This window comes from Marmota flaviventris, chromosome 13, assembly GCF_047511675.1.
Source record: "Marmota flaviventris isolate mMarFla1 chromosome 13, mMarFla1.hap1, whole genome shotgun sequence".
Taxonomy (NCBI): domain Eukaryota; kingdom Metazoa; phylum Chordata; class Mammalia; order Rodentia; family Sciuridae; genus Marmota; species Marmota flaviventris.
Genome location: NC_092510.1, coordinates 77,923,946 through 77,949,097, shown reverse-complemented (window position 1 = coordinate 77,949,097; position 25,152 = coordinate 77,923,946). Strand labels below are relative to the sequence as shown.

At 34.1% G+C, this 25,152-nt stretch overlaps 1 protein-coding gene across 13 annotated transcripts in view; it reads right to left on the bottom strand.

Annotated features, from left to right (window-relative positions):
- Fktn (fukutin) overlaps positions 1–25,152 on the bottom strand; it is a 94,696-nt gene that overhangs the window by 26,486 nt on the left and 43,058 nt on the right. Inside the window, exon 9 of one of the 13 annotated variants that reach the window (XM_027942961.3) lies at positions 1,791–7,886. The exons of 10 other annotated variants lie outside the window; for them this stretch is intronic. In XM_027942961.3, coding sequence (XP_027798762.1) covers positions 7,673–7,886 — 214 coding nt within the window. In that variant the 3' untranslated portion in view covers positions 1,791–7,672. Of the gene's footprint in view, positions 1–1,790; positions 7,887–7,915; positions 10,402–20,157; positions 21,444–25,152 lie in introns of those variants that run through there. 2 more of the 13 variants (XM_071600814.1, XM_071600815.1) reach the window with 2 other exon arrangements.

Below are 25,152 nucleotides of genomic sequence, written 5' to 3'. Positions count from 1 at the left end.
GAAAGTGCCAGGACTTTCTCCTACACTAGTGAAGGGCATTGTACCTGAGCTTATTTTCTGCTTAGATAAAAATTTGTTGGACAGATTTTTCTTAAACATTGTTGGGAAAATTTCTTTTGGGGCTGGGGATGTGGCTCAAGCGGTAGCACGCTCAGCTGGCATGCGTGCGGCCCGGGTTCGATCCTCAGCACCACATACAAACAAAGATGTTGTGTCCGCCGAAAACTAATAAATAAATAAATAAATAAATATTAAAAAATTCTCTGTCTCTCTCACTCTCTCTTTAAAAAAAAAAAAAAAAAAAGAAAATTTCTTTTGGCTTTTTGGAGGGGAACTTCCCCTGTTCTGCTGAGCCACTGCATGACCACCATCTATTACTTTTATTCTCTTTCTACTCTGGAAACATAACTTTGGTTTTCACCTGGTCTGCAGCTCTCTGAGTTGCCTATTGGCAGTTTCCCAGTATTCCTACCCCTATTGGTCACTGCAGAACTGTTGTTTTAGTTCACTCTCAGCTGCTATGATATTGTCCCTTCCATGAGACTGTTTCCTCCTTGATCTAATTTTTAAAAAATAAAAAGATTCCTTGGTATTATCTAGGTAGACAATCATGTCACCTGGAAATAAAGAGATACGTTTCTTTCCAATTTATATTTTTCTTGCTTTATTGTAGTGGCTAGAACAGTATTAGATTGTTAAAATTAGTATGAGCAGACATTCTTGCCTTCTCCCCAATGCTAGGGGAAACAAATTCAATCTTTTACTTTAGATGCTATTTATCAAGTTAATAAGTGTTTGATTATCAGCTTGTTCTTTATTGAGTTGAGGTCATTCCCTTTTTCTAACTTACTTTTTTTTTTCTTCAATCACAAATGGAGGCTAGATCTTGTTAATCCCCTTTTCCGTGTCTATTTATATGATCCTATAATTTTCTTCTTTAGCTAGTTGATATACTGTATTATACTGACTGATTTTAGGTTGATATAGCAATTTGTATCTGGAATAAATATCACTGGTCTTGGTATATAATTCCTTTTTAGACATTGTTGAATTTACACAAACTAAGACTTCAAAAACTTCAGGCCCTGTGGTATTTCTATTCCACCAGTTACTCTTCACAATCTATCTTTGGCTCAAATTCTATAAAAGATGTTTCTAGTTCTTTCCTTCTGAAATATATTATATTATGGTCCCTCATGGTAGGCATTTTCTTTTGCTACCAAGAGCTAATAAACCTTTGTGTGATTATAGGTGTCTTCCTGGTGTTCTTTGGAGGGCATACTGTATCCCTGAAAACTTAAATTTCCAAGTACATCATTATACAAAATACATGTATGAAGACTTGAATTTAGTGCCAACATACCTTATATACAGAGATATGAAAAAATTGTGGTATATATGTGTATTAAGAAATTGTAATGCAAAAAAAGAGTACATGTATAATGGCATAAATTGACATGAACATATTTTATATACAGAGATACGAAAAATTGTGCTCTATATGTATAATAACACTGTTGTTGTGTATTTAAAAAAATAAATTAAAAAACCAAAAACACAAAAATATTTCATAATTAAAAATATGTTTTAAAAAACAAACAAAAAATTCCCAAGTACATGTGTGCAGACCTCTGAAGTTCCTGGACTTAATTTTTAGAAATACTGTATTGATGGCAAAATAACTATTTTACCAGATTATTTATGAAATGCTAGTGGTTGTTATTCTTACTTAAAATTTTGAAAATAAATACAAGATATCTCAAGAGATTAGAAAAAATTTTATTCATCACTTCAAAGTAAATTATATATTACAAATTTTGGTCAAAATAATATTATTAAAGGTATTTTCAGTAGTACCACAAAGTATCTATACCTGAAGATAAAACCAAATAGTAAACAGGTAAGCATACCCTGAAATCTACTCATGTTTAAAAATTCCTATACATGTTTTATAGTTATGAATTGGAAGGAACACACAAAGAGCTACATGATTTTCAAATAACAAACACATGAAGTATCTCCATGCTCAGAATAAATCATTAGAAAGATGTAAGATCTTTAATTTTTTAAAAGGCGTGTGAGTACCTTATTTTATACAACAAAATACTATACTTCTAGTTCTCTTTATAGCCCCTTTTCAACACTTTTGTGGGAGATGCTTATGAGTATATGGAAGCTTGGTGGGCTAAAGGCTTTTTTTTACCTACACTCCATTGGGTTCAGGAGTTATGGGAGTGGTGGGAATTCTAGGCTATATCTGAAAGTTCAGATTTCTCATTAGAAAATTTGTACTTGCCTTTTTGATTTTTATACAAAGGTATCACAAATGAATTGATCTGCTTCACTTATAAATTATAATTAAGATTCCAGTCTGATGGTGAGTAGCTTAAAATGGTATCTCATACCTTGCTGATTCTTGCTAGTTGAGATAGAAACAAATTTTGGGACAGTGGACACGAGTATTTTCAATTCTCTGACAATAAAAAGGCATAGATCATCTCCCCACCTCTGGTGGTTCTGGGAATTGAACCTAAAACTGCATACATGCTCTAGCCAAGTGTTCTGTCAGTGAGTTACACCCATATCAAAACACAGATAATTAAATAAAACTAAGTATTCCAAATTCTTTCATTTTCCAAAATCCTCTGGGTAAAGCTAGAATATTGAAAAATGAGTTCAGGTGAGAGCAGACACTAAATCAAAGAACTACTTGGGATCAAGAAACTAATTTCATAAGAGATAGTATTAAGAGACAACAGCTTGATCAACAAAATGATAATACAAGTTCTATTTAGAAAAGAGTCAATGTGGTAATGTCTTTGAATTTCATAAAACTATACAATTTGACATGCAATGAGTGGATAAAATAATTTTTTTCTTAAGCAAATCAGTTATTTAATCTTCTGAGTAGGGCATTTTATCCTGACCTACAATTTCTGTAATCCCATTTGAATAATTACAAAAAACAACATGGAACTAGGAAGTGGCACATTTCTTGAATATTTACTTAATCCTAGGTTTACACATTTCATGGACTCTTTCTAAAATCCCTTAGAATTAGGCATCATTTCCCCCAATTGACTCATGTAAACAGAGGCTGAGAGTCCCCCATCTCCACACTATAAATCCCACATAATAAAATGGGATTCAAACTCCTACAGTGCTCAAAAGCTTGTGGTCTTTTTTTTTTTTTATTTTTATTTTTTATTTTTTGACAGACCTTTATTTTATTTATATTTATTCCGTGCTGAGAATCGAACCCAGTGCCTCACACATGCGGGGCAAGTGTGCTTCCACTGAGCCCCAGACCCAGCCCACTTGTGGTCTTTTTTATACTAACATGTTACCTTCCATAATAGAGATGTTAGAGGTGACCCAGCCAGCCCAGATTTTAACAATAGAGGAAGAGGAGGAAAGTAAAGAAAGTCACTGTGACTTTTTTTTTTTTTTTTGATGTGATAATTGGTATGTTCTCTTTCTCTTTTTAGAGAATTTAACCTTTACTTTATTTATTGTTTTTATGTGGTGCTAAGGATCAAATCTAGTGCCTCACCTGTGCTAGGCAAAGTCTCTACCACTGAGCCACAACCCCAGCCTTGTTTTCTTTCGTTTTTTTTTTTTTTAAATTTGTTCTTTTTAGATATACATGGCAGTACAGTGTATTTTGACATAGCATGCATACATGGAACATAACTTATTCTAATTAGGATCCCATTCTTGTGGTTGTACACTATGTGGAGTTTCACTGGTTGTGTATTCACATATGAACATAGGAAAGTTAGGTCCAATTCATTCTACTGTCTTTCCTATGTCATTTCTTTAGAGAAATTCTTTCAGTCAGTAACTGGAGTTTTTCCATGCCTTTAAGCAGCTACAACTATGAATATGTGTTAGAAGGAGGGAATGCATAACTACGTTTTTGAGATAAGATTTCCCCTAGGGATTTACAACATTTAGGATGAAGTAGCTGTTTATTTTCTAGAAAGTGAAACTTGGGGAAACTTAGAAAAATTTGTAGCCTTAGGCTTGTGATATTAGATGACATTTTAGATTGGAGCTGAGAACTTATTCCAAGTGTGTCTTTCAGATTCAACTTTGGTATTCAATCTATAAACCCCTGCTGAGATATGCAGTTTTCGGCCTATCCTATGTGCATTTGAGGCTTTGTTGTTGTGTAAGAATAGAAATAATGATTTGGAGTCACAAATTTAAAAAGAAATGAGCACAGTCTGTTGTTAACTACTTCCATTCATAAGAAATTATCACTATAAATAACCAAAAGCAGAAAGAAACTAGATACTCCAATTTCCTTTCCAGCCAAGCAGAAAAAAAAAAAAGTCCTGAAAATTGCAATGTACTCTGTTTACATCTAACTATTGTTCTCTTTGAACGGTAAAGATCTTTCAGGAAAAAAAGGGCTTGAGACAGAAAGATCCACGTGAAAGGCTGCTTCATGAAGGGGAGGGACTCTTCAAAGAGGGGCACTTAGCAAATTGGTGCTGATGGTTCTCTGGGGAAATACAAGGGTAAAGCATCAATGGAATACATCTTGAGCTCTGGAGAATCAGGTACCAAAGGCTGGTATTTCCAGGTATGAACAATTTTATTTTTGGGAGACAAGGTTTTTTTTTTTCAGATAAAGAAGGTAGCCTAAAAATTCTGGACAACAAAGAAACATTCCTTCCCTAATCTCTTTGTCACCTTGGGGTTTCAACCCGAGCAAAAAGATATTAAGTGGGGAATGGCAAAAAAACCCCTGAAACTGTATCATTGAACACTGGGTAATTCCTCTGTCAAGCATTTTGAGAGGGTCAAAGATGTTGTGCGGGGATGTAAGTAATGAAAGAAACACTGGACTGGATGTCATGGCACTCTTGTGTTTTAGCTTCAGCTGTTTCTTGCTCAAAATATTTCTTATTTACTAGTTACAAAATAAGAGAGTTACAATGAATATTGCACTAAAGCTCCTTTTGGCTTTAAAGATTCAAGAGCAGGATGATTTTCACTTAAATGTTAAGTTATTTGGGGGGGATGCTGGCATGTATTTTATTACCTAGTGTTCACTTTTCAGGGTTTGTAGCTAGGGAATCAGGGAAACCTGCAGTCTCACTGCTCAGCTATTCTTAGGAATACTGAGTTTGGGGAACTACTATTTTATTCCAGGGGCCAGGAATCAGTTGTTGGAGTAGACAGAGGATAAGGATAAATGCTCAAGCTTAGAGAAGGACTGAAAGGCTTTCTCAGTGGACTGATTGTCAACTTGCAACTCAGTTGACTGTTCTTGCTTCTCAGGATCGTTCTGGAAACATTCACAGTGTTTAAATACCAATAAGTTAATATAAGAGATCCTCTTCAGGTAAACCAGGCAAACTGGAACTGAAAATGATCAGATTAGGAAAATGACTGCTGGAATACTTAAGTAAGGAAAGAAAAGTGATCTGATGAGATATTGATGGGGGATACACTTAACTCAGGGTCTCTGAACACTCAGCCAAGTTCAAATGTTAAGAAGCACAGGCTGAAGTAAGGCTGAATCAGTATCAGAGGTAAGTTCAGCTCTCTTCATATTCTGGGGAAAGGCTTTCATTTCTCCAAATTAGAATGGAGCCCAAGAGCTAAAGCTGCCTGTAAAACCAGAAGGAAGACAAGGTATCTCAGCAGCCTTGATCTATGTAAGGAAGAATATGGAATATTTACCAACTGGACTAAGATATCTTTTTTTTTTTTTTCTTCACATTTCCAGATCTCATACTCCTGAGACAGATACAAGAGAAACAACATGAACTTGTTGGGAAGGATTTCCTGGCAAACATTTGGAAACCCCAATTTAGGCAGGAATGTGAAGAATATGGAGTTCCAGATGCCAAGCACAAGGAAACAGCACTCTAAGTGGAGTGGATTTTACCCAAGAACACAATTATTATCTCTTATATTGTTTTGGGGTGTGAAAAATGAAATTAGAGTTGGATATTTAAAACTTGGTTTATAGTCTATGGGCTGATTTTCTAACAAAGAGAAAGATGATTACGATGACCTGTCATTTGGGTACTGCTGGTAATCTATAAAGATCCCTGAAAACCTGTTTATTTATGAAAAGGCCCAATGATTTTACATTGAGAATGCATCCTAGGAGAGATAGAATGTTGGTTACCATCCATCAAAGAAAATCTTCATGTTGTTTTTCAAATTAAGAACTTGTTATTCTTGTTACAGAAAAAAGTCTACCATGTCAGCCCAAGACAGTTTTAAGTAGCACAGATAAGATATAAGACTTAGCTTCTTTTCCCAAGGCTCACTGTACCTGCATTTCCCTTTATCACTCAATGAGAATACATCATTCAAGTGACTACTAGTAAAGAGATAGGGAAGTCATCCCAGCCCACTCAGGGGTATACCTTGAGATGGGCAGGGGAATGAAGGGTTCCAGAGTAGATGGTACTTGAGAAAGCAGAGAAGTCTGAGTTCTTGACCCATAGATACTCCACAGATTGAACAATGAGAGAGAGACACAGCTTTATAAACAGTATAGTCCAGGATGGGGAATAGTTGTCAGGTTCATTATTTACCTTTCATTTTGGAGATCTGAAGTAGTTTTAGAAGAGAAAAAGAACAGCTTTTTGCCACTTAAATTAGTTTATTGTGTATAAATTAAAGATAAGGAGCCGTGACTGATGAGTAAATACAATGAAGGGTATATTTAGAAAAATTAGAGGTATTTCTATTAATATCTTAGGGTCAACACTAATTTGGAAATGCAAGGGTTATAAACTGAGAAAATAGAAGATGTCAATGAATAGCTCATATTTTTCCCTAAGACAGTGTTTGAGAGTGAAATAGGAAAGTGAGTTTTGTAAAATCACATCTCTTCAAAATCATGTCTGGTAGCATGGTCTTGCTTGAATAATATACCAACAAGTGCATCAAGGGTCAATGAAAATATTCTCACCATAGTTGAAAATTTAAGTATCACAAAAGCATCAGCTTTCTTCTCACTTCAAATATGAAAATAGTAAATATATGAAATTAACTTGACAAAACTCAAAATGAGCTCCCACCTTCCCTTATAGAATAATACCCTATGCTCTAAATCAATTTGCATCATATGGCTTGTCAAATGAGTCTGCAACAATCTTTTCTTGATGCTACCTAAAGTCTGATCACTTGAAAATTAACTCAGATGCCACATTCTTAAAGGTAGCACTATTACACAAGCTTCAACACTAAGAACAGGAATACATTGTTCTTTTTCATGAATATACCATTCATTAGCTTTGCCTGATAAGCTCATCTTCCAGTCTAAGAATTACTTAACATTTAAAAAAAATTATAGGATATATTATATTCTACTTCAGCTCTTCAAAAGGTGGAAAATTTCCATCAAAGGAAAACTGGGGTGCTTACCAAAGGGACAGGAACAATGCAGACATTTGATCATTTGTCTCTGCTTCTCCACTGTAACCTAGTATTTTATCTGACACACAGAAACTAAGTGAATGCTGAATGAGATAATTAAATCAGATGGCTCAAGAGTTAGGATTCTTTCAGTCTTAAAACTTGTCATGTTTTTCCTTTGGATCCTGCTTATGTTTGACAAATAGACATGTAGTCTTTTAAACAGTTACCAACATTTTTTTTTTTCAGGAGAAAGCTTCTCCTATTTCAACTTATTATTTCAGTACAACTGGATGACCTCATCCCACTCAGAAATAGGCCAGATTCCATTGGACTGCACATTGGGGGGAGAGTTCTTCCAGTCCCATATTTTTATAGGAATCTTCCAGGTCTTACCATAGTTGGCTTCAATGTATTCGATGGTTTCACAGGGCACATTGACCTTCATGTCTACAAATTCAGTCCAGCACAGTGTAAACTTGGGAAACAGGTATCTGTGGTAGAACAGAGGCATTGTGGGGAGGGGTTAGGCTCCCACAGTGGAAGGTCCAGCAGGAGAACCCAGTTACTAGTGCATTTTTGGTTGAAGGACAGCCCTTTCCAACTAAGCAGCTTTGGGAACAGAGAAAGTGGACATTTGATATTTTTAATTGTCCAACATTCCTTTCTCTTCAAATGCTAACACCACCCCAATTTTCCTCCCTTATTTCCAGTTCATATGAGTAACAGCTAACCCCTCCCCTAAGATTCAGAGATGGGTAAGAAAAATCTAACAGTAATTTATAATAATCAGTTCAGAGATGGGAATGTATCCAAGTTATACAAATGAAAGTCAGTCCTAGAATTTCTGTGGGAAGATTTCTAGGGAAAGAGGTGTCAAAGCAAAGTTACCAAAAGATAAAGAAAAATAGTTTTCTTTTCTTGTACAACCTCAATTTCCTAAGGATATAGAATAAGCATGACTCCAAGTTGCATTCCCAGGTTTTTCCTGTGGTTCCATATCTTCATGATCCTACCTATAGTTTGTCTTTCTTACTTTTCCCTCAAATGCTAAAAAAATATCTTTAAACTAGCCTAAGGAATGTTAGTTATAGTGAATTTAACTATATCTATTGTAGAACTACAACAATTAGAAGGTAAGTTTCAGTAATTAAACCAGTACATGTTTCTTAAAGGCATTTTGGATCAAGTAGATTAAATCCAATGTATTGCATAGGAAAGCTAAAACTAGCAGGTCTGCTTGAAGTAAGGTGTGTGTGTGTGTGTGTGTGTGTGTGTGTGTGTATACACGTACATATATACCTCCCTATATTAGGTGTTGTTTTTTTCCTGAGAAATGCTGCTTCTCTTCACAACATAGAATGAACTTTCAGTAATGAAACCTGAAGTGGCAACAGAAGATATCACAGAAATTTAAAACTTTAGAGGATTAGCCAGACATGGTGATATATGCCTATAATCTCAGTTACTGAGTAGGGTGAGGTAGGATTGCAAATTCAGTCAGTCTGGGCAACTCAGTTAGACCCTGTCTCAAAATAGAAGTTCAGTGGTAAAGAGCCTCTTGGGTTCAATTCCTTAGTACCATAAAATTAATTAAAAATAACATATTAGAGTTTAGATTAAATAACATTGTGGAAATAGGACCTGAGATGTTCTCCAAGAAAAGGTCATTTCTTATATATTGTGCCTTTGAATATCGTGTTTTACCATCAAAGAAACATAAAGCCATACATAAAAATGAGACCGAACAAACTGAAAAGATAGCAACAAGTGCCTTCTACAAAAACCAATGGGTTGTGGCAGTTAAAGGGCTGTCCCAGCTGGCTTCTGTGAAAAGATAGCCACAGCAAATCTCATAGCTGAGAAAGAAACAAGATATAGCTTAGACCCACCAGCTGCTTGTCCCTATTTTATTCTGCATACTCCTATTCAAGGAATTGCTTATTTTGTCATCAGACATATCCACCCATCTTTAACTTCCACCCTCCCCAATCAAATGCTGGTCAGCAGAATAGCCACCTGTCCTGTCCTATCAAGTTGTCACACTGAAATTGAGTTCAGGTGAGATCATGGCCTGTCTAGTAAGTTAGTCCAGAACACTCTTCAAAGTATTAGCCTCTATAGTCTCTCATCAAAGAGCTGGAAGAGAAAAATAACAGAACTAGAATAGACAGGATAGAAGAGAATGCTAAAGATTTTATGAAAGCCATGTTTTGGACAATGAAGGATTTGTGAGAAAACCCAAACCATTTAAATATATAAACAACGTAAAAATAACACAAAGACAATTTAACTAGAATGTGAATTTTTATTCCCAAACAGAAATATCTCTAAACTTTCTGTGGCTTCTTTTCCCCAATTATTTTTCAATCCATTCAGAAACAAACAAACAAAAACCCCACCTAGTTTCCTAAGAGAAGAGTAAAGATAAACAAACCATAAAATGGGAACACTCATCATAAAACAGGATTGTTGAGAGGAAGGGGGGTGAGTGGCACAGAAGAGTACATGCCACCCACCCTGTCAGGTTACCAGTAAATAATGCCTATGACTAAAGTACACCATGGGTCTGCAACATTACCTTGGGCTTTAAAGCTAGGATTAAGTTTGGCTGATGAGTTTGTACTTCAAAGCCCTTGGACAGGATCCAAAATGTGATTTAAATTTAGACTACAGCAACCCTAAATCAGAAAACAAGTTTAAGGGATCTTACTATCATACACACACAATTCTTCCATCTATTTTTTTTTTCATACCATGTTTACTTTGCTCGATTTTTGCCTAAAAAAGTAATTAGAGGGGCTGGGGATGTGGCTCAGGTGGTGGTGTGCTTGCCTGGCATGCGTGCGGCCCGGGTTCGATCCTCAGCACCACATACAAACAAAGATGTTGTGTCCGCCGAAAACTGAAAAATGGATATTAAAATTCTCTCTCTCTCTAAAAAAAAAGAATGACCATTGAGGGCTGGGGCTATAGTTCCGTGGTAGAGCACTTGTTCGATCCTCAGCACTACATAAAAATAAATAAATGAATAAAGATATTGTGTCCATCCACAACCATTGATATTCTTAAAAAAAAAAGTAATCAGAACTAAGAGTCAGTTGGTATAGAATATATTTTTTCTTAACAGAAACTCTTAAAATCCATAGCTACTTGTTGATGATGAAAGTAACTTAATTGGTTTAATTTTATAATACATGAACATAATTGCTAGATGAAAAGGAAGTTCTTCCAGCATTCTAGAAGACCACTGTTTATTATTACTAGTTAGCGAACCTAAATGAGATAGAAACACCATTGACTACAATTGAACTTGGACCTTTTTAAATGTTAAGTTTGCATTCAACTCTTGAGTTGGAAGAGTAGGCCATAATTTCATAGGAATTGCCTGCAAAACACAGATGGGTTATTCTCATTATAGATCTTATCTCTTCTAACTCCTAATTTCTTTTCCTTGTGTTATTCCAGTGCCTAACTTCTCTAGCAAACTGTTTAATACAAACTGGGTTAGCAGACATTCTGATATTAGTGGGAAGGCTTCTAAAGTTTATATTTAAATATGATTGTTCACTCTAGGTTTTTGTTATATTTTCAAAAATTCTATTTTGTTTAAAAGGCCTTTTATTTTTAATTACAAAACCTTATCAATAGTTTTAAGTATCATCTATTAAACAGCCATGCAGTTTTTTCTCCCTTTAATCTTATAATACTTATTTATTTATTTTTAAAACCCGATTTATTTATTTATTTTTATGTGGTGCTGAGGATCGAACCCAGGGCCTTGCATGTGCAAGGCGGGAGCTCTATCGCTGAGCCACAACCCCAGTTCCCTTCTAATACTTTAATATGGAGAATTATACTAATATACACTGGAAAAAATTTTTCATTTACTTAGGATATTTTCATCTGTGTTCTTTGGGACTATAATTTCCCTTAAAATTTTCTAGATTACCCATGTCCATATTTCATATTAGTCTCATAAAATAAATTGCCTAGATATCTCTTTTTTTATTTTCTAAAATAGGTTATATAATATTGGGGTAACCTATTTTAAATGGTATGGTAAGACTTTCCTGTATATTTTCTAGGCATAAATGTCTTAGTAGGGAAAAGAAGGGGAAAGAAGGATTTTTGATCACTATTTCAGTTTCTTGAATGAATATAGGCTATGTGAATTTTCTTGATTTTATTTTGGTTAAAATTTTTCTAGAAAATTATTCTTTTTCACATTTTTGCCTAACTGTTGCATTTACTGTCCTAAAGTCATCCATGGTATTTTCTGAGAGTTGACATAATATAGTTAAGGACACAATGAGTAAGACATCATGGGTTTGAACACTGCATATTGTCTTTACTTTTTCTCTTTTCTTCTCAGTCTTGCTAGATGCCATTTATTTTACTAGTTTTAAAATTAAATCTTTAAGAATCAGCATTTGGAATTGTTGGTTGCTTCCTATTTCATTAATTTCTTCTTTTGATTTCTTTTCTTCATTTTCCTCAAGCTGTCTGTATTGTTATTTAATTTTCTCCAAGTTCGAAGTTTGATTTTTTTAATGTGTATTTTTCAGTTAAGTGGTTTTAAGGCTATAAATTTAGCTCTAACCCTTTAACTATAGCTTGTATATTTTAGTATACAGTACATTCACATCTTTTGAGTCCTAAATATTTTATAACTTCTATTATAATTTCCTTTTTAATTCATTAATTATTAAGGAGTATGTTTAAAAGATTCCCTCAATTTAAAAAATTCCCACCAGACAACAACACATTAAGGAAAGCAAACTTCTGGCCAATATCCTTGATAAATATAAAAGTCTTAATAAAATATTGGCAAATCACACAGAAAAACACATTAAAAGGATACTGCACCAAGATCAAGTGGTTCTCATACCAGTCATGCAAGGTTGGTTCAACATATGCAAATCAATAAATATAATTTACCACATAGAGTTATGGACAAGAATCACATGATTATCTCAACAGACACAGAAAAAACATTTGACAAAGCCTAATGCCCATTATCTTTAAAACACTACAGAAGCTAAAGATAGAAGGAACTTACTTTAACATTATATTGGCTATATATGACAAACCCAAGGCCATCATCATACTAAACAGAGAAAAACTTAAAGTATTTCCTCTAAAAACAGGACCAAGAGAAGGATGCCCACTCTCACCACTCATATTCAACATACTCCTTGAAACTTCAGCCAATCAGGCAAGAGAAGCTCATGAATAGCATTTCATCTTGGTGAACTGTTTCTTTGAAAGATTATATAACAGACCTTCTAATACTTTATTTCTCCCCCTAAATTCTATCTTGTCTGATAACCATATCATAGTACTAATTTTCTTTGGTTAATACCATTGGGTATCTCTTTTTCCATCCCTGTAATTTGTAAACTTCCTGTGTGATTTTGCATTGGGTATGCCTCTTGAAAGTATTATACAGCTAAATTTTGTTTTCCCATTTGAATAATCTTTGAAGTTTTATAGGTTAGCTTAATTTGCTTACATTTACTGTATTAAATTATATAGTGTACTTATTTTGAACTAGTCTTGTGCCAGAATACCCAGGCTCAAATTCTGGCTTGATCAGTAATTAATTGTGTGACATTGGCCAATTTCCTTGTACCTTAATTTTCTCATTTATAAAATGAGGATAATAACAGTACCTACACTTCAGAGGGATATTAGTGTAGAAAGAATAAATGTAAAGTGTTCATATTGGTATCTAAAACAATGTTGATTGTTGTTATAATTATTTTTACATGTTTTCAGTTTACCATACTTTTCCTTTGACATCCTCCTCTACTTTTCCTATCTTCATTTGGATTAATATATTCCCTTCTGTTCTCTGCTTATTTGGACATTTTAGATAATTATATTCTAGCTACTGAACATACTTACTTCACTATAACATTTTCTATTAAAGACCAAATTTATGTGCAATATCTATCCTCTTCTTAAACATGTAACTTAGTATACTTTACTCCTTGAACAAAGACATATCATACCTTCTCCTCAACTGTCAGGAGTCTTCCTTTTTGACCTTTTTCATTTTAATATAATAAGTTAGTTGTCGACATCATTATTTTTATATGCAATGGCTAACAAATTTAATGACATTTTCTCATTTTTTTTGGCTCACCACTATTTTATATGTATCACATTTTCCCTCCAAGTTGTTAATATGTCTCTAAGAATGGGTTTATGAGGCATAAACTTTCTTAAGTCTTTGTATATATGTAAATGTCTTTATTTTTATCTCATACCTGATGTTAGTTTTAACTAAACATAACATTCTAAGTTGGCAGTTATTTCTCCTTGGCTTTTGGAAGATGTCACTCTGTTATCTTTTAGGCTCAACTGTTGCTAAGGTATACTTGGTGCTTCTTTGTGAGCAATCTATTTTTTCACATAGCATGTATAAATATTTTTTGGTATTGGTTTCCTTAAGATGAATTTCAGATTTATTATTTATTCTGCTTATAATTTGAAAATTATATTTAAATACTGCTTCATCATTACTTATTCTTTTAGCTCAGCTGTATCTTTAAGACATATTCACAGTACTTTGTGTCTGTAGCAAACAGATTATGACAAAGTGAGGAATTACTGTCACATTAATTATATGTCATCATACCAATCTTGCTCTTAAACAGTCAGGTAAAAATTAAACTCAATTCTTGAAAACCAAAGTTATAGTAACTTTGCTGCCTCGTATTTTTTTTTTAAATCATTTTTTACACTAAATACTTCACAATCCCACCATGGAAAATAAAGAGTAAAAAGAGTTATACAGGAATTACTAATATACTTTTCAGAGTCTAGGCTGAAATACAGTATCTCTAAGATCTTTACTAATTTCATTCTTCAGGCCTGTCCTAAACTACTATGTTACATATTTATCTGTGTATTTACATACTCAGATAGAAGAGAGAATGTACGGGTTTTATATGGTAAATTTCTACCTATGAACTTCATTTTGCCACTGACTTCCACTGTAAATTGAGTGATCCTACCTACCCTTACTGTCCAGTAAGGAATATGCACAGCAAACTCTGCTATGTGATCCCTATAGGACCTCTGCCTCAGGGACCAAACTAGTAGTCAACTGTGCTACAGGAGAAACAAGAAAAAAAATGTATATCAATAAGCAGACCATGACGCTGGTAGAGCACGTGCCTTGCACATGTGAGGCACTGGGTTTGATCCTCAGCACCACATAATAAATAAAGGTATTGTGTCCATCTACAACTAAAAAAATACTTTAAAAATATATAGGCCAATTAAAGCCTATAAAAATAGGTATCATTTAATTACCTATTTTTACCTGAATGCACGTACATAACAACCACATCAAAAACAACCACTTTAAAAGATACATAAAATTTGTCTTCAGTGCTAGAGGACAAAGACTCAGGACGTTTTTATGTCTGCTGAATAATTTCCAAAAACTAGATCTATAGCTCATCAATGAAAATCAGACATTAGCTGTATTTGTTTTCCACAATTTTACTAGCATTTCTCTTCAGAGAAATAACTTAAATACTCAAAAATGGAAATTAAAATTATGACTTCAAATTTCATGCTAAATACAGAAGGCCTCTTTTATTTTGATGTCAGATAACCCAATTTATCTAATCAAATGCAAAAGTCTTGAAATTTTTCATTACAATTAGGTCTGCCCTTGCCAAATTCATTGTTTCTGTTCCCATGTATCTCTGCATTTTAATATAGAAATCTTGGATTCTTTTCTCTTAATATCAAAGTCACAAAATATTTTTTAATATTTTTAACCTAAGTCAATTATAAAAAAATATTTTTTTGTTGTAGTTGGACACAATACCTTTATTTAATTTATTTATTTTATGTGGTGCTGAGAATCGAACCCAGGGCCTTGCACGTGCTGGCGAGCATTCTACTGCTGAGCTACAACCCCAGCCCCCTAAATCAATTTTTTGAGGTATAATTTACATAGAATGAAATGTACTAATTTTAAGTGATAAATATTGACAAATGTATAACCTATATAGCCACCATTTTAATCAGGATAGAGAACACTTCTACCATCCAGAGTTTCCTGTGTTCCTTGCCATTCAGTAGTCAACCCACCCGGTCCCTAGGCAACCCCCAATATTAGTACACTCATCACTGGTTTTGCTTGTGCTACAGCAAAATAAAATACAAGTAAATACACAGTATGTATTGTTCCTTACTTCTTTTACTTAGCATAATATTTTGAAGATGCATCCATCCATAGTATTCTATCATCTGAATATATCATAATTTGTATAACTGGTCACCAGACTATGTGCATTGATTTAGGATGATTTTACTTTTTTAGCTAGTATGAATAAAATTGCTAGGAACATTTGTGTCTAAGTCTTTTAGTAGAAACATGTTTTTTTGTTTTGTTTTGTTTTCTCTTAGGATATTACCTAACTTAACCCCTTACAGAATTATATTCAAATATATATATATTTCAAAAATATATAATTTTTACTTTATACAAATGAAAGATTTGCTGTTTATTCATTCTGAAGGCATCTTCTCTTAAAACAAAACAAAACCCCAAGCTCACTATATAAGTAGCTACCAGTTCTTATAATGTATAAGTATACAATTTACCATGTAACATTTATTCACAGTTCTTCCCTCAACCCCTCAATTTTACACCTGCTACTCACTAGCAGTTTGGAGGTGTAATTAAGGAGACCTAAGACATAATCTATATGTTATAAAATATGAAGACATAAATAGAGCAGAAAGTACGAGATCATTTTAGAAAAGTCAATGTTTTAAATACACTCATTTAAAGAAATTATTCAAATTTGCTTTTTAGCTTCACAGCTGTATGTACTAAAGAGACAAATGTTTTTTGAGAGCTATAACTACAGTAGAATAGTATCAATCTATAAGGCTGAGAGACAATGAGGGAGGACTCTATATCTAACTCTAGTCTTTAACTTCTAGGGAAGCACAGTGATTGAAAATAACTAACAACTTAATTTTATGGTTTTAATTCTCCAAAGGTGCTGGTTGGATCAAGTCATTAATCTGATATCATCCTATCATCTTCACAAAACAATGTGGAATAAACTTAAGAGGCTTTGATTTAGTTTCAAGTAGGGTTCAGATCTCACTTAGCTCTATAGATGATGTACCAATGTACCAAGACTGATTTTATTTATCACTTAGAAAGGACTGACAAATCAGCAAAAGTACTTTAATAAAGCATGAGGGAAGTAAAGGGAAAAAAATTATAAAAATTCAGAGCAAGAGATTATATCCAGATAGAGATACCAAGGAATAATTTAAAGGAGGAGGCAAATCCAATGCCTTTGACTGGGCAGACTTAGGAACTACAATAATGGAAGATAATCTGGTATTACTAGTGACTTATTTAAAATCTTTGACTAAAATCAAGTTTCAAAAGGCAGGGTGTCTAAATGCAATGTGGTACCCTGGAATGGAACAGAAAAAGGATAGTAAAAAAAAGGATAGCAGAAAACAGGTGAACAAAAACAAGTCGAGATTGATCTTTTTTTTTTTTTTTTTTAGGGCTGGGATAGAACCCAAGGGTGCTTTACCACTGAGCCACATCCCTAGCCATTTTAATTTTTTTTAAATTTTGAAACAGGGTCTCATTAAATTGGTGAGGCTGGCTTTGAACTTGCAATCCTACCTCAGCTTCCCAATGTACTGGAACTATATCCATGTGCCATGGTGCCTGGCCTTAACTTGATCTTTACTTCATATCACATAAAAAGGACATAAGAAATATCAACTACAATACATTGAACTACATTAAAATTAAGAACTTTTTTTTTTTAAAAAAAGAGAGAGACAGAGAGAGAGGAAGAGAGAGAGAGAATTTTAATGTTTATTTTTCTTAGTTTTCGGCAGACACATCTTTGTTTGTATGTGGTGATGAGGATCGAACATGGGCCGCACGCATGCCAGGCGAGAGCACTACCGCTTGAGCCACATCCCCAGCCCCAAATTAAGAACTTTCATTGAACAAAAGTTACCACTAAGAAAGTGAAAAGAAAAAAATAACAAATTGAGAAGCTATTTTCAGTATAATTTAAGCCACAAACAGAAAAAAGACTGACAACTCAAATAAAATACTGATAAAACATTTAATAGGTACCTCACAAAAAAGAGCAAATAAATGATCTATAAAAATGAAAGAGTGGTGGCCCTCACCAACTCATTCGGGAAATGGAAATTAAAACTACAACATGGTAACACTACACATCCTCCAAAATGATTAAAATTAAAAAGTCTCACAATGCCAAGTGTTGGCAAGAAAGTGAATCAATGAAAGTCCTATGAAGTGTAAATTTGTACAACCAACATTTGAAAACTATTTGTAAACAAAAGAATGAATATTTGTATTTCCTATGAGGAAGCTATCCCACACTTTCTGTATTGCTATATCCCACACTACTTCTATGGTCTGAATGTTTCTGTCCCCTCAAAATTCTCACATTGAAATCATAACCCTCCAAGGCAATGGTACTAAGAGGTGGGGACTTTAGGAGGTGAGTGGGTCATGAATGGGATTAGTATCCTTATAAAAGAGGCCTGAAGAATTCTGCTTGCTCCTCCCACCATATAACGACAGAGGGAGAAGCTGACAGTCTGCAAGCACCAAAAGATCTCACCAGAGCCCAATCATGCTGGCACTTGATCTTGTACATCAAGCCTCCAGAACTGTGGGAAATAAATTTCTTGTTAAAAGCCACCCAGTTTATTGTATTTTAATGGATTAAGACAAACATGAACAAGGGTACTGTGTAGAATGTTTACTACAGCATCATCTAAAATAGCCCCAAGCTGAAAACAACCCCAGTAGCCAACTACAGTGGACTTAATAAATACTTGTAGTACAAACACATACAGCAAAGAAAATGAACAATAGCAACAACATGAATGAGTCTCACAAACATAATGTTCAGTGAAAAGATATCAGGGGCTGGGGATATAGCTCAGTTGGTAGGGTGCTTGCCTGGCACGCACAAGGCTCTGGGTTCAATCCCCAGCACTACACACACACACACACACACACACACACACACACACACACACACACAAAGATGAGGAACACGATTCTATTTCTGCAAAATGAAAAACCAGGTATAACTATATATTAGAAGACAGGACAGTTGTATCTTTGTGGGAAAAAGGAGTTGATTGTGAGGGCAAATATATAGGCCTCTGGGATGCTGGTAAATATTGTTTTTTTGCCATACCACGGATTGAACCCATGGCCTTGTACATGTTAGGCAAACACTCTATTTTCAAACCACAACATCAGCCTTTTGTATTTTGAGATGTGATCTTGCTAAGTTGTCTAGAATCACAAACTTGTGATCCTCCTGGGATTATAGGAGTGCACCACCACACCAGGTCCAAATATCATTTTTTTTTTTGCAGGGAGGTGGGTACAGGGTATTGAACTCAGGGGCACTTGACCACTGAGCCATATCCCCAGCCCCTATTTTGTATTTTATTTAGAGACAAGGTCTTACTTGCTTAGCACCTTAACTTTGCTGAGGCTGGCTTTGAACTCGCAATCCTTCTGTCTCAGCCTCCTCAACTGCTGGGATTACAGGCCTGCGCCACCTCACCTGGCTCCAAATATCTATTTTTTGACTGAGATTCTAGCTACATGATTGTTTACTGGATGATTTTTGGAGCTAAACACTTTCTGTACGTGTACCTTTATGTGTATGTGTTACAGTTCAATTAAAATATTAATGATTATTCTCTATTTCCTAATCTTCTCTAGACTATAAACTTATGTTTTACTTTGAATCCTTAAGAGTTCTTGAATTCCCATTCAGATTGAGGACTCCCTTGTTCATAGCCAGGCATGGAGGGTTTGTTTGTTTGTTTAGTTTCATTTTACTACTTTTCCCAATTACCTCCTGTTTAGCATAGGTTCTCATACACCTAAGTCTAGCTTACTATACCAGCTTTTTCTGTAGGTTTCTGTACTAACAGTCTCTTTCACTTCTTCATGCCTACACATATTAGCTATAACAGTATTCCTCAACAGGGCTTGTATCTTATTACATTCCCCACCTAAAGCCCTAAGAGATTCTATTGTTTATTACATTAAACAAAAGACTCTGCAGTCAAATATTAAGTCTTTCTGTCAATTAACTGCTTCACCAATATTGCTCAATATCATCTTTCTACACTCAGATTAAATCTCCTTTCTTAGAGCCAACTCAATCTAATTTAATAGCAATATTCAAATTGTGCTGCCTCTACTCTTACCTCAGCATTCTCTGTACTTGTTTTATTCTTACAGACTGTCTCTCTGCAATTATGTAGTATAAGTTTGTATTCATCTTTATTACATCTGGTAGGCTTTAATTCACTATTTGTGATTTTTTTTTCTAATTATTACATGGCAATGAACCTCCCTAACTGGACTTCGAGGTTCTGCCTGCTTAACTCAGAATCAGTGGACAACTGAGAATCTATTATGTGTCAAGCACTGAATCAGGTAATTTCACAATATTATTCAATATAAGCATTACATGCCATGAGGTATGCAGTGTTATCTTCATGTTATGGAGAAACCTGAAGCTCACTCAACTAAAATCACACATGTATATTTTAGATATAGAAGTCTCTAAATAAAAAGTGCCTAACAAATATTCAAAATGAAATATTCAGATATATTGTAATATTTTATAGATAAATTTTGAAAATGCAACTGAAAGGTTGGGAAAAAGATGTGCTTTGCACCACTAAAAGCCAATAGATGTTTGGAAAAGTTAACAGAAAGGTAATAACTGTTAGTAACTTGCCATGGATGGCTGATCCATTTTTATGATGCTTCAAAGATATATTAGATTAATGAGAAAAAGTGAAAAAAAGTTACTTAAAGGAACTATCAGGGGAGTCATGAAGGACTATAATTAAATTGCAAAACTCAGTAACGTAGTAAAGTTTGCACTCTCATTCATTCATGCTGATTACACAAAAATTTGTATCATTTTTTAGAAAGGCAATCTGGCAATGAATCAAAGCTCTAAAAGGCTCACTTTTTTTTCAGAATCAGTAAACATCAATTAATCCACACATCCATTCATTCATTAATTCATTTAACATATTTACTGAGCATGGAGTTTAGCTTGGGGTAAATAATAAATGTGATATATAATCGCTGATGACCTCAATGGCAAAGCTATAAAATTTCTATGTATGATGATATGGCCAAATAAAGACAATTTGACCTTATTTCCTTTTATTTATTTTTATTAATGTATTAATTGTACATATTAATGGAATGATAGTTCAATACATGTATATGATGAGCACTGATCAAATGTAGTCTCTCTTTATCCCTCACCTCTTTCCAAATGATAATAATCAGTATTCTACACTCAAGTCAACTTTTTAAAACTTCCACGTAAGAGAGAACATGCGGTACTTATCTTTTTTGGTCTGGCTTACTTAACAATGTCCTCTAGTTACATCTATTTTTGCTACAAATTATAGGATTTCATTCTTTTTTTTTTTAAATGGTTCAATAACATTCCTGTGTGTATGTAAAAATCCCTAATAAAGCTTTTATTTTATGCAAAGATATACTATCAGACTTTATTAAATTTAAAAAAAGGAACAATCAGAATAGAAAAAAATAGTTAACTAAACCTATTATTAGGACTTTCTCCATACTCCTCTTAAGTCTGCCTAATCAACCTGTTTTGAAATTACACTTCCTTGCAGTTGTTTCTAGATAGGGTTGATCTGGCACCTCAACTATAGATTGCACATAGTTCAATTACTCTACTGCTGACATAAAGTACTTTAATGTTATATTGTTTTATGGTCTAGATTACGAGATCCTTGAGAGCAGAAACTAAGTTATATTCACATTAGTATCCTGAAAATAGACTAGTTAGAAATAAATTTTATAGAAATGAAGTAATAAATTACAAAGGAGTCACACTCGGATATGAATGTAGTTCTCCAAGTATGAATCCAAATTTTCTGAAGATCTATCCAATAAGCAGAAACTGAAAATATAAAAATATAAGAAGATATAAGGAAAAAAAAAAAAGAAGATATAAGGAACCACTCACAGCCTAGGGACGGAAAATTTCCTATTTGAGGATGCAGCAGTAGCTGTATTACTGCAACTATGTTTTCATGGAAGAATTATTCATAATACTAAAAAGATTAGTATTAAGGACATGGGCTTATAGTAAGGACATGGGCTCTAAAGTGATACTGACCTAGGTCTGAGTCTTAGCTCTAACTAGATTCCTCATTCATTAATTAAAGACAACAATATTAAACTCTCCCTTATAAGTCTATTTTGAGGGTTAAACAAGATGATGCACATAAAAGTGTGGTAGTGTCTAGCATATAGTAAGAATTCAATAAAAGTTAACTATTGGGTTGGGGATAGCGCTCAGTGGTAAAGCATTTGCCCAGCATGTGCTCAAGGCCCTGTTTGATCCCCAGCACTACCAAAAATAAAATAAAATAAAAGTTAACTATTATGATTACCTCTAAAATTCACACCAGCTGATTTAGATGGATAGGTAAGAAATAACCCAAAGAAACCTAACCAGGAACTGTAACTGTAAAGTTGTGGAATAAAAACTTCACATTCTGGAGGCACAGTTTTATATTCACCATTTTTTATTACTAGTGATCTAAATTCTCAAGAAGACAAATAGATACAAAAAATGAAGGGCTGGGGTTGTGGCTCAGTGACAGCACTTGCCTCACATATGTAAGACACTGGGTTCGATCCTCAATACCATATAAAAACAAATAAACAAAATAATAAAGATATTGTGCTCATGTATAACTAAAAAATATTTTTTTAAAAAATTAAGACAATAGTTAAAAACAAAATTTGGAATTTGAATATTTGATAAAAGATGACTTTATGTTCAGGAGTTAAAAAGAGTGAACAGAATGAGTGTTATGATACCTGTAAGAAAATGCTTGCCCAGAGAATAGAAAACTAAGTCAGTGCTATGCTTTGTGCCTATACAGCATAGCAGTAGTAATAGCCGCATAGTAATGATAGTAGTGGCAGTAGCTAATTCTGACATGGTACTTACAATGTGCCAGGCACTGTTCTAAATGAGTTACATTAACTCACTTACCCTTTTAACTCTTAGCAGAAAACATTTAGGCTCAAGTTGAACAGGTCTGAGGTTAAATTTTGGCTCTGACATTCATGGCCAATGATCTTGAATAAAATTACTTTACTTCTCTGAGCTGTAGTTTCCTCATGTCTAACAACTGGTGAAAATACCTAGCCCACTGTGACAATATAAGGATTATCTAAAATTAAATACATAAAGTACCTATCATAGTGCCTTATATCTAACAGATACCCTGCTAGCTGTATCTTTATTTTTGCTGTTAATATTCAAATTATTATTCAATCTTATGACCAAGACATTTTTCTGTAGGCAAGCAGAGTAAAGTTTAGAAAGAAGAGAATCTTTCTCTCCAGAGTTCCTTTCAGTCTCTTAAAAAATGGCACGCTTTCTATAATGTTTCTCAGCATGAACTACACATGAATAAAAAATAGAGTATTATAAAAGATAAAAAGACCCTTACATTAGTTTTAAAGGTTTGGGTTCTTCCCCCCTAGGAATGGTAGTGTTAAAAATAGATTTCCTTAAAGTAAACAGTGCCGAAAAGAATGAAAATGGCATATGGCTAGGGGAATCTTCCAAAGAAACTATTTCACACAGCCATCTCCTGTTCTTTTCTCTGCCTTTTAAGGTCACAGTAACGTGATAGAAAATCTGGGACTCACACCATCTGTCCAGACAGTTCTATCACTGCTCATTTCTCTTGTTAAATAGTCAGAACACTTCACACTTCCCAAACACTGCTACTATAAAGAGCAGTTGAAGCAGAATGAAAGAAGCTTTTTCTATCCAGAAATGTAGCGGTTGGAAATGAATAGTTCTTTTGAGGTTTATGAGTTTCATATCATGTCAGTAAGAAGAAAAATTCACCCCTTAGAAGGAAATTTAGGAACAAAAGGACTCTAATACTAGCTCTAGAAATTATCTTTCTTTAAAAAAAGGGTGGCACTCTTGTATGAGTTCTTTAAGAACAGATGTGGCACTTTCATACTGAGATAATTACACAGATCTCTAATCTGTACATTTCTCATAAGACTAAGAGGAGGAATAGTTTACTACCACTAGTACTACTAATAATAATACAGGTAACAATTACTTAGCATTCATGACATTTTTTTTTCTTTGATACTGGTTATTGAACCCTAGAGGGCTGAGTCACACCCCCAGCCCTTTTTATTTTTTATTTTGAGACAGGATCTCACAAAGTTGTTTATGGCCTTACTAAATTACTGAGGTTGGCCTTGAACTTGCCATCCTCCTGCCTCAGCCTTTTGGCTACTGGAATTACAAATGTGTGCCACAAAGCCTGGTTACTCCACGCATCTTGTCATTCTTCATAGCTTTCTTTTTTAAAAATTACCTGTTTTAATCCTTAAAATCACTTTATGTGGCAATTTATCATATTATTTCCATTTTACAGTTGGGAAAACTCTGGAAAAAGATGAAAAAACTTGCCCAAAGTAATGTAGTTGGTTAAATGTAGTGCTGGGATTCTAAAGCAAGCACACTGGCTCCATGCACTATATTTTATTGTTATACTTTAAAACAAATTTTTCAAAAACCCCCTAATTATATATTAAAATTGGCATCTCTTTCATATTTTAAACAAAGTATAGTTGAATGTCTAAAACATTTAACCCTCATGTTCATTTAGCCGCAATGACAGTCAAATATATACTTATTAATTTACTAATTTCTGTTTTATTAATTTACTAATTTCTGATTCATTAATTTACTAATTTCTAATTCTTTGAATCAGAGCTTACCCAGCAAAAAGGAGTTTTTTGTCATTTAGAAAGAAAAGAAAAACTATAATAAAAGCTTCAAGAATGTGCTCTAGGATCAGCATCAGTTTGGGGATGCTTTATGACTCTGAAAAAAAGGTTTGAACTACTCTCAAACTTTCAGAACAAGTTCAATCTTACATAAAGACTCCTTGCCTTCAGATAAAAATTCAGGGATCCCAGGAGGGTGGGTCAATGTACTTAGAAGAAATCAGGATGAGTCTGGAAATCCTTCCTATTTATAGAATTCTCCTTTATGTTCAATGGCTCAAATATATTAACTAATAGAAGCCCCAATCTCAGGTAGTTGGTGAGGTAAATTTATGCCACTGGTCACGTGACTACCATGATAATGGCACTAATGATAGTGATCACATTGTAATCATAAAATTAATAATACTAGATAACAATATCAATAAGTCCCTAAATGCTGCTAACTTACTAAGTACTAAGCACTAAGTTATGTACGGGATATTGTGAATAGTGGTTACAAGTCTGAACTCTAGATACAGACTGCTGTCTGACTGCTTCATTTACTTGAACAAATAACACTTAAGTTCTCAGAGCCTCACAGATCCTCAGGTTGGGTTGTGCCTGAAACAGTGCTATAGCAGTGTTCAGAACAGTGCTGATACAGTAGTTCTTACCTAAATTTAATAGATGAGGCACTTCATGTTCAGAGAAGTTGAATTGTCAAAGTTAGGGTGGAGATGAAATTTCTCAGGGTTGCCTGACCCAAGCCTATGCTCTTTGGGCTGGTGTGTTCTTGCTCACTCTCTCTTTCCATTCTACCCCACTCCGTGGATGGTGTGCATTAC